We start from the raw sequence: 17,742 nt of genomic DNA on the forward strand, positions 1-17,742 counted from the left end.
TTGCGGTATCTTAGTGCTGGATGTTGGGTACATGTGGGGTAATGGGTGCGGTATCTTAGTGCTGATGTCGGTACATGGGGATAATGGCTGCGGTATCTTAGTGCTGATGTCGGGTACATGGGGATAATGGGTACGGTATCTTAGTGCTGGATGTCGGGTACATGTGGATAATGGGTACGGTATCTTAGTGCTGGATGTCGGGTACATGTGGATAATGGGTACGGTATCTTAGTGCTGGATGTCGGGTACATGTGGATAATGGGTACGGTATCTTAGTGCTGTATGTCGGGTACATGGGGATAATGGGTGCGGTATCTTAGTGCTGTATGTTGGGTACATGGGAATAATGGGTACGGTATCTTAGTGCTGGATGTCGGGTACATGGGGATAATGGGTGCGGTATCTTAGTGCTGGATGTCGGGTACATGGGGATAATGGGTGCGGTATCTTAGTGCTGGATGTCGGGTACATGGGGATAATGGGTGCGGTATCTTAGTGCTGGATGTCGGGTACATGGGGATAATGGGTACGGTATCTTAATGCTGGATGTCGGGTACATGGGGATAATGGGTACGGTATCTTAGTGCTGATGTTGGGTACATGTGGATAATGGGTACGGTATCTTAATGCTGGATGTCGGGTACATGTGGATAATGGGTACGGTATCTTAATGCTGGATGTCGGGTACATGTGGATAATGGGTACGGTATCTTAATGCTGGATGTCGGGTACATGGGGATAATGGGTGCGGTATCTTAGTGCTGGATGTCGGGTACATGGGAATAATGGGTGCGGTATCTTAGTGCTGGATGTCGGGTACATGGGAATAATGGGTGCGGTATCTTAGTGCTGGATGTCGGGTACATGGGGATAATGGGTACGGTATCTTAATGCTGGATGTCGGGTACATGGGGATAATGGGTGCGGTATCTTAGTGCTGGATGTCGGGTACATGGGAATAATGGGTGCGGTATCTTAGTGCTGGATGTCGGGTACATGGGGATAATGGGTGCGGTATCTTAGTGCTGGATCTCGGGTACATAGGAATAATGGGTGCGGTATCTTAGTGCTGGATGTCGGGTACATGGGAATAATGGGTGCGGTATCTTAGTGCTGGATGTCGGGTACATGGGGATAATGGGTACGGTATCTTAGTGCTGGATGTCGGGTACATGGGGATAATGGGTGCGGTATCTTAGTGCTGGATGTTGGGTACATGTGGATATTGGGTGCGGTATCTTAGTGCTGGATGTCGGGTACATGGGAATAATGGGTGCGGTATCTTAGTGCTGGATGTCGGGTACATGGGAATAATTGGTACGGTATCTTAGTGCTGGATGCCGGGTACATGGGGATAATGGGTGCGGTATCTTAGTGCTGGATCTCGGGTACATAGGAATAATGGGTGCGGTATCTTAGTGCTGGATGTCGGGTACATGGGAATAATGGGTACGGTATCTTAGTGCTGGATGCCGGGTACATGGGAATAATGGGTGCGGTATCTTAGTGCTGGATGTCGGGTACATGGGGATAATGGGTGCGGTATCTTAGTGCTGGATGTCGGGTACATGGGGATAATGGGTGCGGTATCTTAGTGCTGGATGTCGGGTACATGGGGATAATGGGTACGGTATATTAGTGCTGGATGTCGGGTACATGGGAATAATGGGTGCGGTATCTTAGTGCTGATGCCTGGTACATGGGAATAATGGGTACGGTATCTTAGTGCTGGATGTCGGGTACATGGGAATAATGGGTACAGTAACTTTGTTCTGGGTACAGGTCGCTGTGGATAATGATTCTTCCGGACACTTAAAACTCCCAGTTGTGTTTGGTAGATGTTACAGTATTTGGCCGGGTAAATACATCGGGCCAAAGGTGCTAAGCTGTGGAGAGAGATCAAGCGGACCAAGTACCAACCAACCAGCTCCTAACTGTCATCTTACAGACACACAGTCTGTAACATGGCAGCTAGTAGCTGATTGGCTGGTACTTATCCCTCTCTCCACTCTCTCTCCAGGACTTAGTACATCTAGCCCTGTATCTCCTCCGCTGTGGGCACCCCATACTTGATATCTCCATGGTTCTACAATTCTTATCGAGGGGAGGTTATATGGAGACATAACTTGTGTGCTGGCGTTCCCCTTTATAACCACATACTGTATAAATGCCATTATGACCAGACATTTGTCTTAGATATGAGGTTAAACACTACAAGACTGTATAAGTAACAGATGCTTGTGCCTGGACACCTTACTTGTACCTGCTCTTCGCTTTTGCCTGTGCAGCTGTGTGAATCCCCTCACTGTGCTTCTTATATGTCTGGCTGACATGTGCTTGTGTTACCTGTATTTCTTTTGGCGGCCTCTCCTACAACACAGACCTTCTCTCATCACTTTGCAGATCTGGAACCCCCAAGTAACGTTCAGATCAGACATTATGAGGATGGCCTATTAGCATCATGGGACTGGGATAATATAAGTACTGACAGCGCGGACGTGACCTATACGGCCTTCTATCAGAAGTATGTTCCGCTCCATTGTTATACTACAGTACAAGAACGGAATACACTGAATGACCACACGTATTCATGCTTACATATGTAATCAGAACAACACACGTCATAGGATAGAGCCAGAGTCCCACATAGAAAATTCAATTATTTTAAGCAGAATGTTAAATACAGTTTTAACCGTGCATCCAATCATTATATGATCCCAGCTGCTCTTGTGTAAATCTCTCTATATCCTATTCAAGATCTCTCTGGAGGTCAAACAAAAATGGCTGCCTGGCCGGGTAATATTCTGAGCCGGACTCCAAGGGCAGAGCAAATACATCAAAGTGTGTACACGTGGTATGGCACATTCTTCATTTACTTTTTGCGGCACATTTTCGGGATGTGTCCGGCACGGAATAACTGTCAGAGAGACAACTCTCCCCGTGCCCTGTAAAAGCAGAGGGAGGGAGGAAGAGGAGGATGACACAGTACAGGCAAATCCTCTGACCTCTACATCATATGCCATGCGACTGTGGTTGCCATGGTAAGCCAGAGTTAGAAATCATTAACGCTGATTATAAAAGACACAGTACACTTTAAAAAAAAAATTATATCCCGTATTTAATCCTGAAACTTTACTAAACCCTTTTTGTTCCTTTTCATATTCTCTCCTTGTATTTTTCTGCCATGTCTTAATGTAATCAGGTGTAGCTGTCCTCTTTCACTGCCCCTGAATATAACTGATCTTGTTTATATAGCACATAGTATGCAGAGAGTGGACTCTGGAGAGTGGAAAGGTAAAACCTGTTCACTCCTTGTAATGAGTTTAAGTTGCAGGAGGGCCAATGCAAAACAGTGTAATAGTCATGTTAGAGTGGAACCCTTATGTATCATCTCCTTTTAAAGAGATCTCAATACCCTGACTTAGAAACCTAGAACATTAAAATTTTTATATATATATATATATATATATATATATATATATATATATATCCTTTGTAGAGCAAGGCACATTAATGCATTCCTGGTATGAGCGGCAAAGAAAAGAGTGATAAAGTACAAAACAATTAGGATGACATTTACTAAGGTGGGAGTTGTATTTCACATGGGATGTTGCTGTGGGCAACAAGTCCGAATCAACTTTTTATTTATCAACTTCTAGAAGATATTTATTTTTATTATTATTTATTTATTACCAGTATCTTATATAGCGCACACATATTCCGCAGCACTTTACAGAGATTTGAACATTCACATCAGTCCCTGCCCCAGTGGAGCTTACAATCTATATTCCCTACCACATGTACACGCACACACAGACATTCTAGGGTTAATTTTTTTGTTGGAAGCCAATTAACCTACCTGTGTATATATATTTTTTTGATTGTGGGAGGAAACTGGAGCACCCGGTGGAAACCCACGCAAGCACAGGGAGAATATACAAACTCTGCACAGTTAGGGCCATGGTGGGAATAGAACTCATGATCTCAGCGCTGTGAGGCAGTAATGCTAACCACTACACCATCCGTACTGCCCCAGAAGATAAAGTATCCCATAGCAACATCCCATTTGAAATACAACTCTCACCTTAGTAATTTTTCCCCTTAGTTTCAGCTATAGGGGACCTTAAAAGTAAAGAAACACGAATACCGCTTTCAGACAGCGGTGGCTGAAAAACCCAGCAAATTACCCGGCTTTTGAAGCACCAGGTTATTTGGGAGCACGCTGTCTGACCCCCCTCCCTTCACACAGGAGAGGAGATCTCTGGGTCTAAAATTTACACTCTGATATTTGCTCTTTAACAAAGAGTTTTTCACCTGTGTGAAAGGGTCGATCCGGATCTTAAACTCCAGTCTCCGACCCCGGTCTTTTGCAGGGTCAGAGACCTGGACTTTAAGATCCTGATCGACCCTTTTACACAGAAAAATGACCCGTGTATTTCATGAAATTCCTGGGTGGAACCGCTTCACCTAGGAATTTTATTTTCTGTGTGAAAGGGGTATTAACCTAAAATTAATACCCCTTTCACACAGAAAAATCCCAAAAACCCAGGTATTTCCCGGATACAAAAACCCGGGTACAACTAGGCAGCAAGGGGCTGACCCCCTTTCACACATGAGCAAAAACCCGGGTATTTCCCGTGTCGACCCCTTTCACACAGAAGCCAGATTTTTCCTGCAAAACTCTGTGTGTCATAAGAAAAGGACAGTTTTAAAGGCACACAGAGATGAGATCATCAAAAGTGGGAGGTGTCTGCTCACTGCATTGCATTAAACATGGCTGACAAGTTGCAGAACCTGGAGGTCACGGATCTCCTCATCTTTCCAGTGTGCCATGGCCATTTAGTGCTGCGCTGCACGCCTCTGCCACGTGCGCTCAGCCAATCAGGGAAGCTGTAAAGATCAGCCAATCACGCAGCGCCATGCTGCACAGCCAATCAGCATGATTTTTCAGTGTTCGGGAGAAAAACACGGGTCGGACCCTTTCACACAGCCGCAAACACGTGTCTGACACGGGAAAAACCCAGGTAAATACCTGGGTCGAAGTCCCGGAACTTTAGACCCGTGTTGACCCTTTCAGACAGAAGAAAAACCCGTGTCGACACGGCAAGAGCAGGGAAATTACCGGGTCTTTTTTTCTGTCTGAAAGGGGTATCAGTTTGCCCTATACAAAAGAGCAGCAACATTGATAAATACTTTATATGAACCAACTGGTGATATTAACAATATTATATGCTAAGGGTTTGCAACCGTTTCAGAACCGGATAATTAAGTTCACTGTTATGGGGCCTAAGCCCGTAGAGATTTTGCTGAGCGATGCTATATAGCTCAGCACACAGCGCTGCACAGCAATGTGTCAGCGCTGTGTTCTGAGCGATGTCAGGGCCAGTGTTCTCTAAAATCGGCCCATGTGTAGGCACCATTACCGGGAAAGCAATGTTATGAAGCGCCTGTTGCTTGACAGATTTATCTAGGTACAGACGTGAAATATGGGATTTTATTAAATTAGCCGGGGGGTTACTGCAGGGATTTCATTCTCAGTTAAGCATCCTGAGCTATACAGTTTATGTTACAGTTAGTCGTAGCTTACTGGCCCACCTTGTGGTTGGGCCAGTCAAGACAGAACGTGTTCCACCTATAAATACAAGTGATTAAACGCAGTTGGGCCCCGTTCCAGAGCACTTTAACCCATAACAAATATCAGTATTCTTCTTCATAAACAGATTGCAAGTTGGAGGAACACTCGGCAGTTAATCAAACACATTTAGACACATAGAAGAGGGTAGTGGTGCCGCGCGGCACCACTACCCTCTTCTATACCTATTGAAACTAGCCGCACCAGGTCAAGCGGCTGGTGCCGCCGCTAGCACCAAACAGAGCACAGTGCGCAGGTTACCCCCACATATCTACATTTAGACACATTACAGATATATACAGATTGAGTATCCCTTATCCGAAATGCTTGGGACCACGAGCATTTTGGATAAGGGATTTTTCTCTTTCAATGGTCCTGGTGACACAGCTCAACACTGGGATGTAGGAGGGTCCGAAGGAGCCAGGCACCTATCCTAAAGCTTTAGAGGGTAGGCTCCTCCCCTACTGCATCCCTGGACTCTTCAGTTCGTGTTAGGTGCCCACTGGAGTGGGTGCTATTCTAAAGGGCTGCAGGAGCAGCCGAAGAATTAGAGTAGTTAGGGGATTTTTATTATTTTATTAACTTTTACCCTAGCTAGGTAGGCACAGTGTGAGGATTCTCATAGTGAATCCTCACACTGCTTGCGCAGCAGGAGCTGACAGAAGCGCGTCCTGTCAGCTCACTGTGCACAAGGGAGACACTGTCTGGTCCCCCTGTGCAGCGCTTATAGCCTTTTCTAAAAGGCTGCCTGGGCTCCGGAGTACCCTGAAACCGGCTCCACGTTTAGGTGGGGATCATGGGGGACAGGCGCTCCGTGATGGCGGCGGCCATTTTATGCGGAGCTTACACGCTGAGCTCCTAGATGAGAGGACAGCAGCGTTGTGACAGGCATGTTCCAAGTGATCCCCATTTGAGGGGGAGACACTGGAACTAGGAAATCCTACCTAAGGAGCGGCTTGCTGGGGGTGGTTGGCGCCAAAAGGTCACGGACCCCGCAGCAGCAGGGACCTGTGGTCTCTTCCTTCACTCTGACTTTGGCGCCTTTCAGAACGCTTGCAGCGGAGCTGAGCTGGCTTACTGATCCTGGCAGAGTGACTTGGATTTCCTGGGCATCGCTTCCCCGCAGTTGAAACCAACAGACAGATAAGTGATTGGGTGCATTGCCTCTGTATAAACGCTTGTACATTGTTTGCACTGTGTATACTGATAGATATACATTTATCACTTGCATCATGTCTGAGCATCAGGCTGTGGTTTTGGGGGAGGGAGCCCTTAATGCACTGAGCGCGTGCAATGTTTGCACACAAAAGTTTGTCCCTGAGCAGATGGCCAAGGGGGGCTTATGTATTACTTGCGCTGATGTGAGACCCATGGGCAGTGATCCCCATAGGGCAGAGCATATGGAACCTGCGTGGGCCAGGGCCCTAGGCAGGTCAGTAAACGCTTTGGTGCAGCTTTTGGACAGGCAGAGTGATGGGCTGGTAGAATCACAGAGACCTATGCCATCATCTCAGCAGTCGTCTGGCTCCTTGCCTCTTACCCAGGCAGATCCTGCACTTATCCAGGTGATGCAGGATACTGCAAAAGGGATTAACAGGTTCAGTGAAATGCTGGACAAAATGGATGATGTGGCAGGGACCCCTAGAAGGTCTTATGCTTTAACTACTGTGGTAGATGAAGAGGAAGGAGAGTATACTGACATCCCCTGGGATCAGGGTGATGATTTGGAAGAGAACTCTGCTGCTGGTATAGAGGATCTCATTGTAGCTGTGAAGCAGGCTTTAAAGCTGACTGTGGAGGATAAGACTCCTGTTAAAGGTGTTTTTAAGCGACAGCGGAAGGAGGCTGTTACTTTTCCTTCAGATGAGGGGTTACAGGAATTGTTAGAAGGGGCTTGGAAAACTCCTGATAAGAGGCTTCAGATGCCAAAACGATTCCTAAATCTGTACCCCATGCCAGAGTCTCATGCGGAGCTCTGGGAAAGGGTCCCAGTTGTGGACGCTTCAGTGGCACGTTTGTCCAAGGCTACTGTATTACCAGTACAGGGCGGTGCAGCTTTTAAAGATTCTGTGGATAAAAAGCTGGAGGGAAACCTCAAGGCTATCTTTGAAGGGGTGGGGTTTACCTTACGACCCCTTATTGCTTCAGCCTGGGTTTCTAAGGCCATGATAGAGTGGGCTGGTGAATTATGCACCATGCTGCAGGCTGACCCGGGTGCATTACTGCTTGCAGAAAAGATTAAGGCAGCAGCAGAATATGCAGTTGAAGCAGAGGAGGAAGCTATTAAAATGGCAACCCGAGTGTCCACAGTCTCCATTAATGCCAGGAGAGTGCTTTGGCTTAAAGCCTGGGAAGCAGACAATGAGTCCAAGAAGGCTCTGGAAACATTAGCCTTCAAAGGAAAGGTACTCTTTGGTACCGAATTAGAGGAGATTATAAAACAGGCCACAGGCGGCAAAAGTACATTCCTGCCGGCCTCCTCAGCAAAGCAGACGTCCAGATTTTCTGCTTTTAAGCCGTCCTTTCGGCCCTCCCCTAGAGGTGGTGCGTCCTTTCGAGGACAGTCGTTCAGGGGAAGGTTTCAGCCCTCTAGAGGCAAGACACAAAAGTCAAAATTTGGCTCTTTTCACAAGAAGCCTGCCAATAAAGGAGAGGATAAACCCTCTGCATGACTGTCAGGGGCTTTGCCCGACAGTGACAAAAGTGGGCGGGCGTCTCACACTCTTCAGGGACGCTTGGGCTTCTCTAGACCAGGATGCCTGGGTGCTAGACATCATAACACAGGGTTACAAAATCCCTTTCAGAGGGCCACCTCCGAAGAGGTTCATTCCCACATCCTTACCAAAGGAGGCACGGCTGCGTACAGCTCTTGTGAGAGCAGCGCACTCCCTTTTGGAAAAAGGAGTGGTGACACTAGTCCCCAAGACAGAGTGGAAGAAAGGCTTTTACTCCACGCTGTTCCTGGTGCCCAAACCAGACGGGTCTTTCAGACCAATACTAAATTTGAAGTCTCTAAATGTTCATTTATGGGTAGACCATTTCAAAATGGAGTCTCTACGGTCAGTACTCCTGAGTCTGGACCAGGGAGAATTTTTGGCGTCCATGGATGTCCAGGACGCATATTTGCACGTTCCTATACACCCGGAGCATCAGACCTTGTTGAGGTTTGCCATAGGAGACCTGCATTTACAATTCCGGGCGTTACCCTTTGGGCTAGCAACCGCGCCAAGGGTATTCACAAAGATAATGTCAGTAATGGCGGCGGTGCTGAGGCTCAGGGGAATCACAGTAATACCCTATTTGGACGATCTCCTGTTCAAAGCAGAGTCAGCAGCCATGCTGCAGAGTCACTTGGCAGAGGCCATCAGTTTTTTGCAGGCTCACGGCTGGATTTTAAATTTGCAAAAATCTCAGTTGGTACCGTCACAAAGGCTCCAATTCTTGGGAGTCATACTGGACACCCATCTTCATCGGGTATTCCTCCCGGAGGCAAAGGCCAGGGATCTGGTCACCCTAGTCCAGGAGATTCTCAGGGCTCAGAGCATTTCAGTATGGAGGTGCCTCAAGCTCCTGGGGAAGATGGTGGCGTCATTCGAGACGCTTCAATTTGCCAGGTTCCACTCTCGGAGGTTCCAATGGAACATTTTGTCAGCTTGGTCAGGAGACACTTTGACCATGAAATCCGAGATGATAGTGCTGTCTTCGGACACCCGAGAATCCTTGAAATGGTGGACAGAAGTAGATTCCCTTCAGTGGGGTCGGTCATTACAGACCTGGGACTGGTTGATAGTAACTACCGACGCCAGTCTCAGGGGCTGGGGGGCAATAGTCCTGGATCTCAGGCTTCAGGGCCTGTGGACGGCAGAGGAATCAGCGTTACCAATCAACATCTTGGAGCTGAGAGCTGTCTGGAAAGTCATTTCCTTGGCGGGAGACAGGTTACAGAACCTCCCTTTGAGGATTCAGACCGACAATGCCACAGCTGTGGCGTATCTGAATCACCAGGGAGGTACACGCAGCAAATTGGCCATGTGGGAGGTGTCCAGAATCTTCCTATGGGCGGAACAGAATGTTCCAGCTGTATCGGCTATATTCATCCCAGGAATAGAGAATATAGAAGCCGACTTCCTGAGCAGGGAGGAGCTCAAGGAAGGGGAATGGAGCTTACACCCTCAGGTGTTTCACCAAATCACTTCGATGTGGGGAACTCCGGATGTGGACCTGATGGCATCCAGGATCAACCGTCAAGTGCCCAGGTTCTATGCCAGAACAAGGGATCCACTAGCGGAGGCAGTGGATGCCATGACTATTCACTGGCAGGGAGATCTCCTTTATGCATTCCCACCAGTACCAATGTTACCGAGACTTCTGAAGAAAATACAGGGGCAGAAGGTTCCAGTGATCTTAGTGGCCCCGGATTGGCCAAGGAGATCCTGGTACTCGAGGCTTCAGAGGTTGTCTGTGGACTCATGGCGTCTACCTCTGAGACCAGACCTTCTAAGACAAGGCCCATTCAATCACCTGGATTCAGATCGATTGATTTTGACGGCCTGGCTATTGAAACCACCATTTTGAAAAGAAAAGGGTTTTCTGAGGCAGTAGTACAGACTATGATAAAAGCCAGAAAAGCTGTATCTTCGGCAAATTATTATAGAGTCTGGAAGACTTACATTCGATGGTGTGAGAGAAGAAAGGCTCATACATCTCATTTTAAGCTATCAAGAATGATGGAATTCTTACAAGATGGTTTTTCATCGGGCCTAAGCCTTCAGTCACTGAAGGTGCAGATTTCGGCCTTGTCCATCTATTTCCAGAAAAAGATAGCCATTTTGCCGGAAATTCAAACCTTTTTACAAGGAGTATCCAGGTTGAAACCTCCTTACAAGCAACCAGTAGCACCTTGGGATCTATCACTGGTTTTGGAATGCCTTCAAAAGGCACCTTTTGAACCTTTAAGGTCGGCTGACTTTAAGTTTCTCACGTGGAAGCTAGTGTTTTTGTTAGCAGTAGCATCTGCTAAAAGAGTTTCAGAATTGGGAGCTTTGTCATGTAAATCTCCCTTCTTAATTTTTCATGATGACAGGGCTGTTTTAAGAACAGTGCCTCAGTTTTTACCGAAGGTGGTATCTACCTTCCATTTAAATCAGGAGATAGTTCTACCTGTGTTTCAACCCCCAGAGGGTTCTAAGAAAAGGGACAAGTTGAGAACTTTGGATGTTGTGCGTGCCTTACGCATATATGTGGACAGAGTGAAGAGTGTCAGGAAGACTGACACATTGTTGGTATTGTATGACGTACACAAGATTGGTTGGCCTGCATCTAAGCAGACTATTGCTAGGTGGTTGCGGTCTGTGATAGCCTTTGCATACACCAAAGTGGGTAGACCAGTACCGGCCAAAATAAATGCGCATACCACCAGGTCAGTTGCCACCTCTTGGGCGGTTCGACATGGGGCCACAGCTGAGCAGGTTTGCAGAGCTGCCACTTGGTCATCTGTTCACACATTTGCCAAATTCTATAGATTCCATGAGTTCGCGTCGGAGGACGCATCATTCGGGCGAGCAGTGCTGAGAGCTGCAGACCTGAGCGTACCCTCCCAAAGGACCGGCTCTGGAACGTCCCAGTGTTGAGCTGTGTCACCAGGACCATTGAAAGAGAAAAAGGGATTTTTGTAAGAACTTACCGTTCGAATCCCTTTCTCTGATATGGTCCTGGTGACACAGCGATCCCTCCCTTACGCTCAGTAAGTATGCCAGAAGTTTCATGATGTTCATGTTAAAATGGTTAAAAGTTAACAGTTTTCTGTTATAAAATGTGCATATAATATGTGCAGGCGTTTGTACTGAGTTAATGTATTCCAGTGGCTTTGAAAGATGAACTGAAGAGTCCAGGGATGCAGTAGGGGAGGAGCCTACCCTCTAAAGCTTTAGGATAGGTGCCTGGCTCCTTCGGACCCTCCTACATCCCAGTGTTGAGCTGTGTCACCAGGACCATATCAGAGAAAGGGATTCGAACGGTAAGTTCTTACAAAAATCCCTTTTTATGGTTTTTGGATTATTATTATTTTTTTTTTTGTAACATGCTTTCATGGTCTTACAACGTCCCCCGGAGTCCACGGTGGCCTTCTGGAACTTCACCGGCGCAATGCACTCCTGGGACCACTGAAGAAGGTCCTGAAGGCCTCCTTGGACACGGGGAACTTGGTAGGTATAAAAAAAGGTGGGTACTTGTGTATTTTCATGGCGCCGTGCGTCTGAGTCCCCTTGCGGGGCTCGCTTCGCTCGCCCACGCTGCAGGCTCGGTGGCTCGCTACGCTCGCCATGCTATCTAAAATCAACTCCATGCCAACATGGATAGTGGGGGTATGAACTATCCATGTTGGCATGGAGTTAAGTTAGTTTATTTTAGATAGTTTGCCGAGCGTAGAAACCGGAAGTAGCACGGCACCATGCTGGCGCCGTGAAACTACACAAGTACCAAAAGGTGCAAGGGTGGGGGGGACAAAAAAAAAAATCTGAAATATTTAAAAAAAAACACACGATTTTTGGAATAGTTCGAATAGGAGATCTCCGGATGTGGGAGACTCTACCTGCATAATGGATTAAAGAATTCTGTCTTGCACCTCTACAAAGACCAAATAAAAATACAGTCTGTATGTTTTATCCTCCACGTTTTATATTTAAGGTCTGAGACAACACCCCGCATAGTCCATTGGTGCAATCACACTGAAGCCAGCTTTTGTAGTTTGCCCCTTGAACTACTGGATTACAGTCAGAATTACACTCTTCATGTTCGAGGTGAAGCACCGCAAGGGCACAGCCCATACAACACTATAGACTTCGATCCAAACAGCGTTGGTAAGCAAGTAGCAATGCAATGTTATTGACCATGGTCTACCCAATGGGGGTTGTCCGATTGATTATCGACCTATCTTCCGAAGCCTTCTGTAGGGACAAGTGTATCCATGGTCTGGCTTTTCGCCTTTAAAGTGGGTGCGTTCAATATGAGGCCTCCACCTGTTGTGGAACTACACATCCCATGCGTGCCCTGCCACAGTTTGGGTTTTAAGGCATGCTAAAACTCTAATGGCTTGCTGGAATGTGTAGTTCTACAGTAAACGGTATATCCGTGGTGGCGTTTACTAGATCACTTAGTAAATGCCCCTAATGCGCTGACACATTGCTGTGTTCTGAGCGACCTTGCTGAAGCTTTCTGAGCGATCTAACATCAGCATCTTCCCATGTGTAGGCCCCATAAGTCTGAGGCATGCCAATAAACAAGATGGCCGTTCCCCTGCACTTGTGTCGATGCCTGCTTGGGGTGCCCGGCTGATGTCACATGACGTAAATCTAGACGTCTTTTATCTATGGAAGCATCATGCGTGGATTTGCACGCGGGGGGGGGGGGGGGGCATGCGTTTGGTCGGCGGCGTTTACCTGTTCGCTAGCCCCTTATTGACTGTGGGCAGTCTGCTATACAGGGTCCAACAGATTATAGACCTCCGAATGGTTTGGGTTCAGCAATGGCGCCCCCTCCCCATCGGCCTCTCATCATACAGTTTGTACATACGCCAACATCTTATTACCAATAACCTGATAGCACTGTGTATGTGTGTTTTTTTTCTTTTGTCTTGGCCATTTAACCAGAGATGGAGCCTGCTCCTGTTCTCGATGTGGATTCTACCTACGGGATTGTCATAGTTAATATTTCGGTTCCGTACACACTACACGACGATGTGTCAGTGTGGTATGTCATAGTTCTCCAGAGCAATGGTTCTGACTTGGAGGTAAGTGGCATGAAAGTCCTCCGTACCAGCCACTGTAAAACGTAGGCTGTGGAGGGCGAATATTGAATGATTTGTGCCCCGCACGCTCCCGCTCAAATGGATGTTTATGTTAAACATACATTTGCATTCCAGGATGTTCGCACGGGGGCGGGTATTCGCTCACCTGGCGGGCGGTGTTAGAGGGCTATGGGCCTGATTCAAGTTGAATTGCTAAGCAGTGTCAATTTGTTGCTTAGCAAGTTGAATCAGGCCCATATTCCATTTATACTGCACCAGTCTGTCTGTGGTTAATTGAGCCTTGGGGTAAATCTAAGAAGCAGTGGGTTCACCTGTTGCCTGGATTGGGTACTCGCTGACCAGATGACTTGCACTGCTGGGTGCCATCTGGTGGTGATTATGGATACAACACTTGTATTCTCCCCCATCTCATGACGTTCTGTGAAACCGTTATAGGCGCAATAATCATGCCTCCGTTATGAATTACCCAGACCATCCTAATCAAATTGCTGTAGCGTAATGCTGTTAATGAAAGTAATGCTATCTATCTATGGGATGCCAACACCATGCCAGCGATATAAAGGGTTGGGGGGTTAATGTTGTTCTGTAAGGGTGGATGGTTAGGTTTGGTCTGCGGGGAGTGAGGGTTAGGCACTAATGGGGGAGGGATAGGGTTAGGCTGCGACGGGGGGAGAGTTAGGCATGCAGGGAGCGGGGGGAGAGTCCTTTACTTATACATCCCAATTTTAGGATTTTCATTATCTGGATGTCTCTGTTCCCGGGCTAAATATTCCCATTCTACATGGCGTTCCAGTGTTAACCTGTGTGTTTGGCTTAGGGATATGGTCATTGGGTCGACATACATTGGGTCGACACCTAAAATAGGCCGACAGGTTTGGAAAATCGACACGCGCATTAGGGCGACAATTGGAAGGTTGACAGTCAAAAAGGTCAACATGAGTCTTACACAATTTTTTTGGGGGGGTGCCGACATGCAGTATTTCATATCCTACCATCCACTACGGCGTGGTGCGAGAATAAAACAGTGTGGCGAGCGGATACGGTACACTTATACAGTGTCTATGTCGACATTTGGGATGAAGAAACCTGAACATCTCATGTCGACCTTCCCATTATGGACCTAATGCTTGTGTCAACCTTCCTACCCTGTGGATCTTAGCCATGTCGACCTATTTCATGTGTCCACCTCCAGTGGTCGACATAATAAGAGTCGACCCAATGGCCCATACCCACGGCTGAAGAGTATTCTGTACAGAAGTATTTTAGGTATTAATGACGGGGATGTGTCAGTGGTTATAGGGCAGACACTAATTCACCACTGTAGAAATGTATCGGTGCAGGGGTCACAGGGTCTCCGTGTCTGCTATTAGAACCCCCCCCCCTACCCCCCACCACCCCTCCCCCCTTAGAAATGACTGCATGAATATTATACAGGCCAGTGGGAGCTTCTGCTTTCGTTATAAGCCGCTCGTTAGGGCTGCGCAGTACAGGTACAGGTTATGTGGTCTGTAATCTCGGGCATCATACAACAGTCATTATTTTCCTCTTGTGTTTTAGACATTTCCCACCGCGTTTCCTCAATATATGATACCATATAATAGGTTTTCCCCCGGAGTGACCTATTGCGTCCGAGCTCAGTTAGATCATCACAGCATTCAAATGCACAGTCCCTTTAGTCCGGCATGCTGTTTCAGATATCCGCATGAAGGTAAGTTCTTTCTGTATACTGATACATACAGTAGAAAACCGAGCATATACTGTACTGCTGGGGTCTGCAAACCTGTCCTCAAGATCTACCAACAGTCCATGTGTGTCAGGAAACCTGTGGCTCTATAATAGGAATGAATGCAGCAGGTTTGAAAATGTGACAGTTAGTAATGACTGCAGCTGTGCCCCAGCTAGGTGGTCTTGGAAATGTGACAGTTAGTAATGACTACAGCTGTGCACAGCTAAATGATCTGGGGAATGTGACAGTTAGTAGTAACTACAGCTGTGCACAGCTAGGTGGTTTGGGGAATGTGACAGTTAGTAAAGACTACAGCTGTGCACAGCTAGGTGGTCTTGGGAATGTGACAGTTAGTAATGACTGCAGCTGTGCCCCAGGTAGGTGGTCTTGGAAATGTGACAGTTAGTAATGACTGCACCTGTGCACCAGCTAGGTGGACTGGAAAACGTGGACCATTGGTAGGTCTCAAGGACTGGTTTGGTCACCCCTGATTTACTGTGTTTAACCGTATTCCCCAGGGAAGGAAATATATACAGTAAAACTCTTTAGCACATGGTTTTAAATATAATTTAGGTAACTACATATATATATAAAAGTTAATCCAGGAAACCTAAAACACTCATTTTATTATAGCTTGCAGCATTCATTAAGAGAAGTAGTCTCCAACTTGGAGTTCATTTTGCAGTCTTCAGGCGGCACAGGAGATGTCCCATCTCTTTACGACAATTGCTCGCTCCTCAGGGGCGGTCCAAAGCTGCAGCTGCATAGTTGGATCAAGAACTCTTGTTCCTGTTGTCATCACATGAGGGCGTGGAGCCTTGTGATTGGTGCACATCTTTTGTCTGAATAAAAGCTTTTGTATATTATTATCTTTTGCCTTCTGTGTTAGATTAAGGTCATATTTACAAAACATACGATCAGTTTAGTATTGAGCGAAAAGCATAACCTTTATTTTAAGTGACGATTCTGTTAAATGATCTCAAATATGAGTGGATCCATTAGAAGTATTTTAATCTCTATCGCACATCCCTCTTCTGGTTGTCCTAAATATAAGCCTTTGGTTAGCTAGGATAACAATCTGGGCATACGGTTAAGTCATTGGTTCCCAAACGGTGTTTTTCGAGGCTCTTGCAGGGGAGCATCGGCTGGTGGTCCAGGAACAAAATCAAATGCTTTATGGTCAGAGTTATAGGCAATACCAGTGCCGATCATAAAACATGTGGGCAATCTGAAGCACAACTGTACACCACCGTGTAATGGGATACAGTCATTCGGTTGAGCTCCTGTCCACCAGCCTGCGGCACAATCATTACATCGACAGTGGGGAAGGTTGACAATCAAAAGGTCTGTTTATTGTCGGGACCTACGGAGCTACAAGCGGCTCGAAGTAACAATCACCATTGCTAAACACGCAGAGCAGGAATGTTTTACAAATAAAACTTTTATATCCACTGCACAGAAAATAGCTTGGGGTGGTGGGAGTCAGATTAGGGAACGGCCGTTAATAACAGAATTGCAATGTTTATTGTGGGATATGGTGCAGAGAGATAGGTTTGTATTCTGGAAATGTTTCTTAGATGCATGTAAAAGGACTTGGATACAGAATGACTGTGGAGAAAGAACAGTAGATACGTAGGAAGCCGTCGACAGCTTCTGGTGACCTGTGTTGGCAAGATGGGGAGGTAGATCATTTGTTGACAGTGAGAATGTCAACACTGTAATGTAGATCAGAGAGTGCTGGTCACGCCCCCACAATGATGCAGATGGGAAGGAGGGGCTCCGCTTTCCTGGCTGGCTCCACCCCCTTTTCAGCAACAGAGCACAAAGACTCATTTTTACCAGGAGTCCAACCCTGTTCCTTAGACTTAACCTTTACCCTAAGTGAACATTCTGAACGTGTTGACATTCTGATGAATACCCTCAGAAGCGCATACTGGGCCGCCTAATTCAGAATTCTGTTGGACCTGCAGAACAAAGGGGGTTATTCAGCATTGGTCGCTAATTTGAGACTTTGTAAATAGACAGAGTGTTGAACCATTGTGCCTGTGTCCAGTTCGCATTGCACATGCCCGAGGGGAATTAGCGACTGAAAATGCAAATGCTTCGCAATCCACTCGCAGTTTGAGTGACCGGAAGCTGGCGTTTGGAGACGGAAATCAGATGTTTTCTTGGTTTGTCTGAAGAAACGCAGGCGTGCCTATGTGGGTCTGTGATGTCGGCGCTGACCTCATACAGTCCGTCTCAGTCGCAGATTAGTGGAAGCCTCAGACATCTGCACAGATGCAAAGTACTCTATTCGAATGCATGGAAAAAAGTGATGTAGGAGCTGCTGCGAGCCGGCATGTGTTACCCAGTGGGTCGCGCAGATAGCCGATGGTGTCTCAGTTGATCCGATGCTGCAAGCAGGATGTGTCCACATATACCAGGTGCCTGGTATTTTAGCAGATTTAGGGCCTCTGGATTGGGAGGAACAGCCAAAAGCAGGGTCCTAGCAAATTTGATGCCCTAGTCTACATTTTTGTTGGTGTCCCCTAGCAGATAAATTCCACCAGCAAGCTGAGTGCTATTATACTGCCATCT

The 17,742-nt window shown here is 46.9% G+C and overlaps 1 protein-coding gene across 1 annotated transcript in view; it reads left to right on the forward strand.

Annotated features, from left to right (window-relative positions):
• Positions 1–2,353: 2,353 nt before the first annotated feature.
• LOC146053845 (interferon alpha/beta receptor 1-like) overlaps positions 2,354–17,742 on the forward strand; it is a 69,453-nt gene continuing 54,064 nt past the window's right edge. Inside the window, exons 1-4 of the mRNA XM_083168058.1 lie at positions 2,354–2,524; positions 12,317–12,489; positions 13,279–13,418; positions 14,994–15,144. Of these exons, the coding sequence (XP_083024184.1) occupies positions 13,281–13,418; positions 14,994–15,144 (289 nt within the window). The 5' untranslated portion in view covers positions 2,354–2,524; positions 12,317–12,489; positions 13,279–13,280. The remainder of the gene's footprint in view (positions 2,525–12,316; positions 12,490–13,278; positions 13,419–14,993; positions 15,145–17,742) is intronic.

This window comes from Crinia signifera, unplaced genomic scaffold (genome assembly GCF_055691185.1).
Source record: "Crinia signifera unplaced genomic scaffold, ASM5569118v1 HAP2_SCAFFOLD_218, whole genome shotgun sequence".
Classification (NCBI taxonomy): domain Eukaryota; kingdom Metazoa; phylum Chordata; class Amphibia; order Anura; family Myobatrachidae; genus Crinia; species Crinia signifera.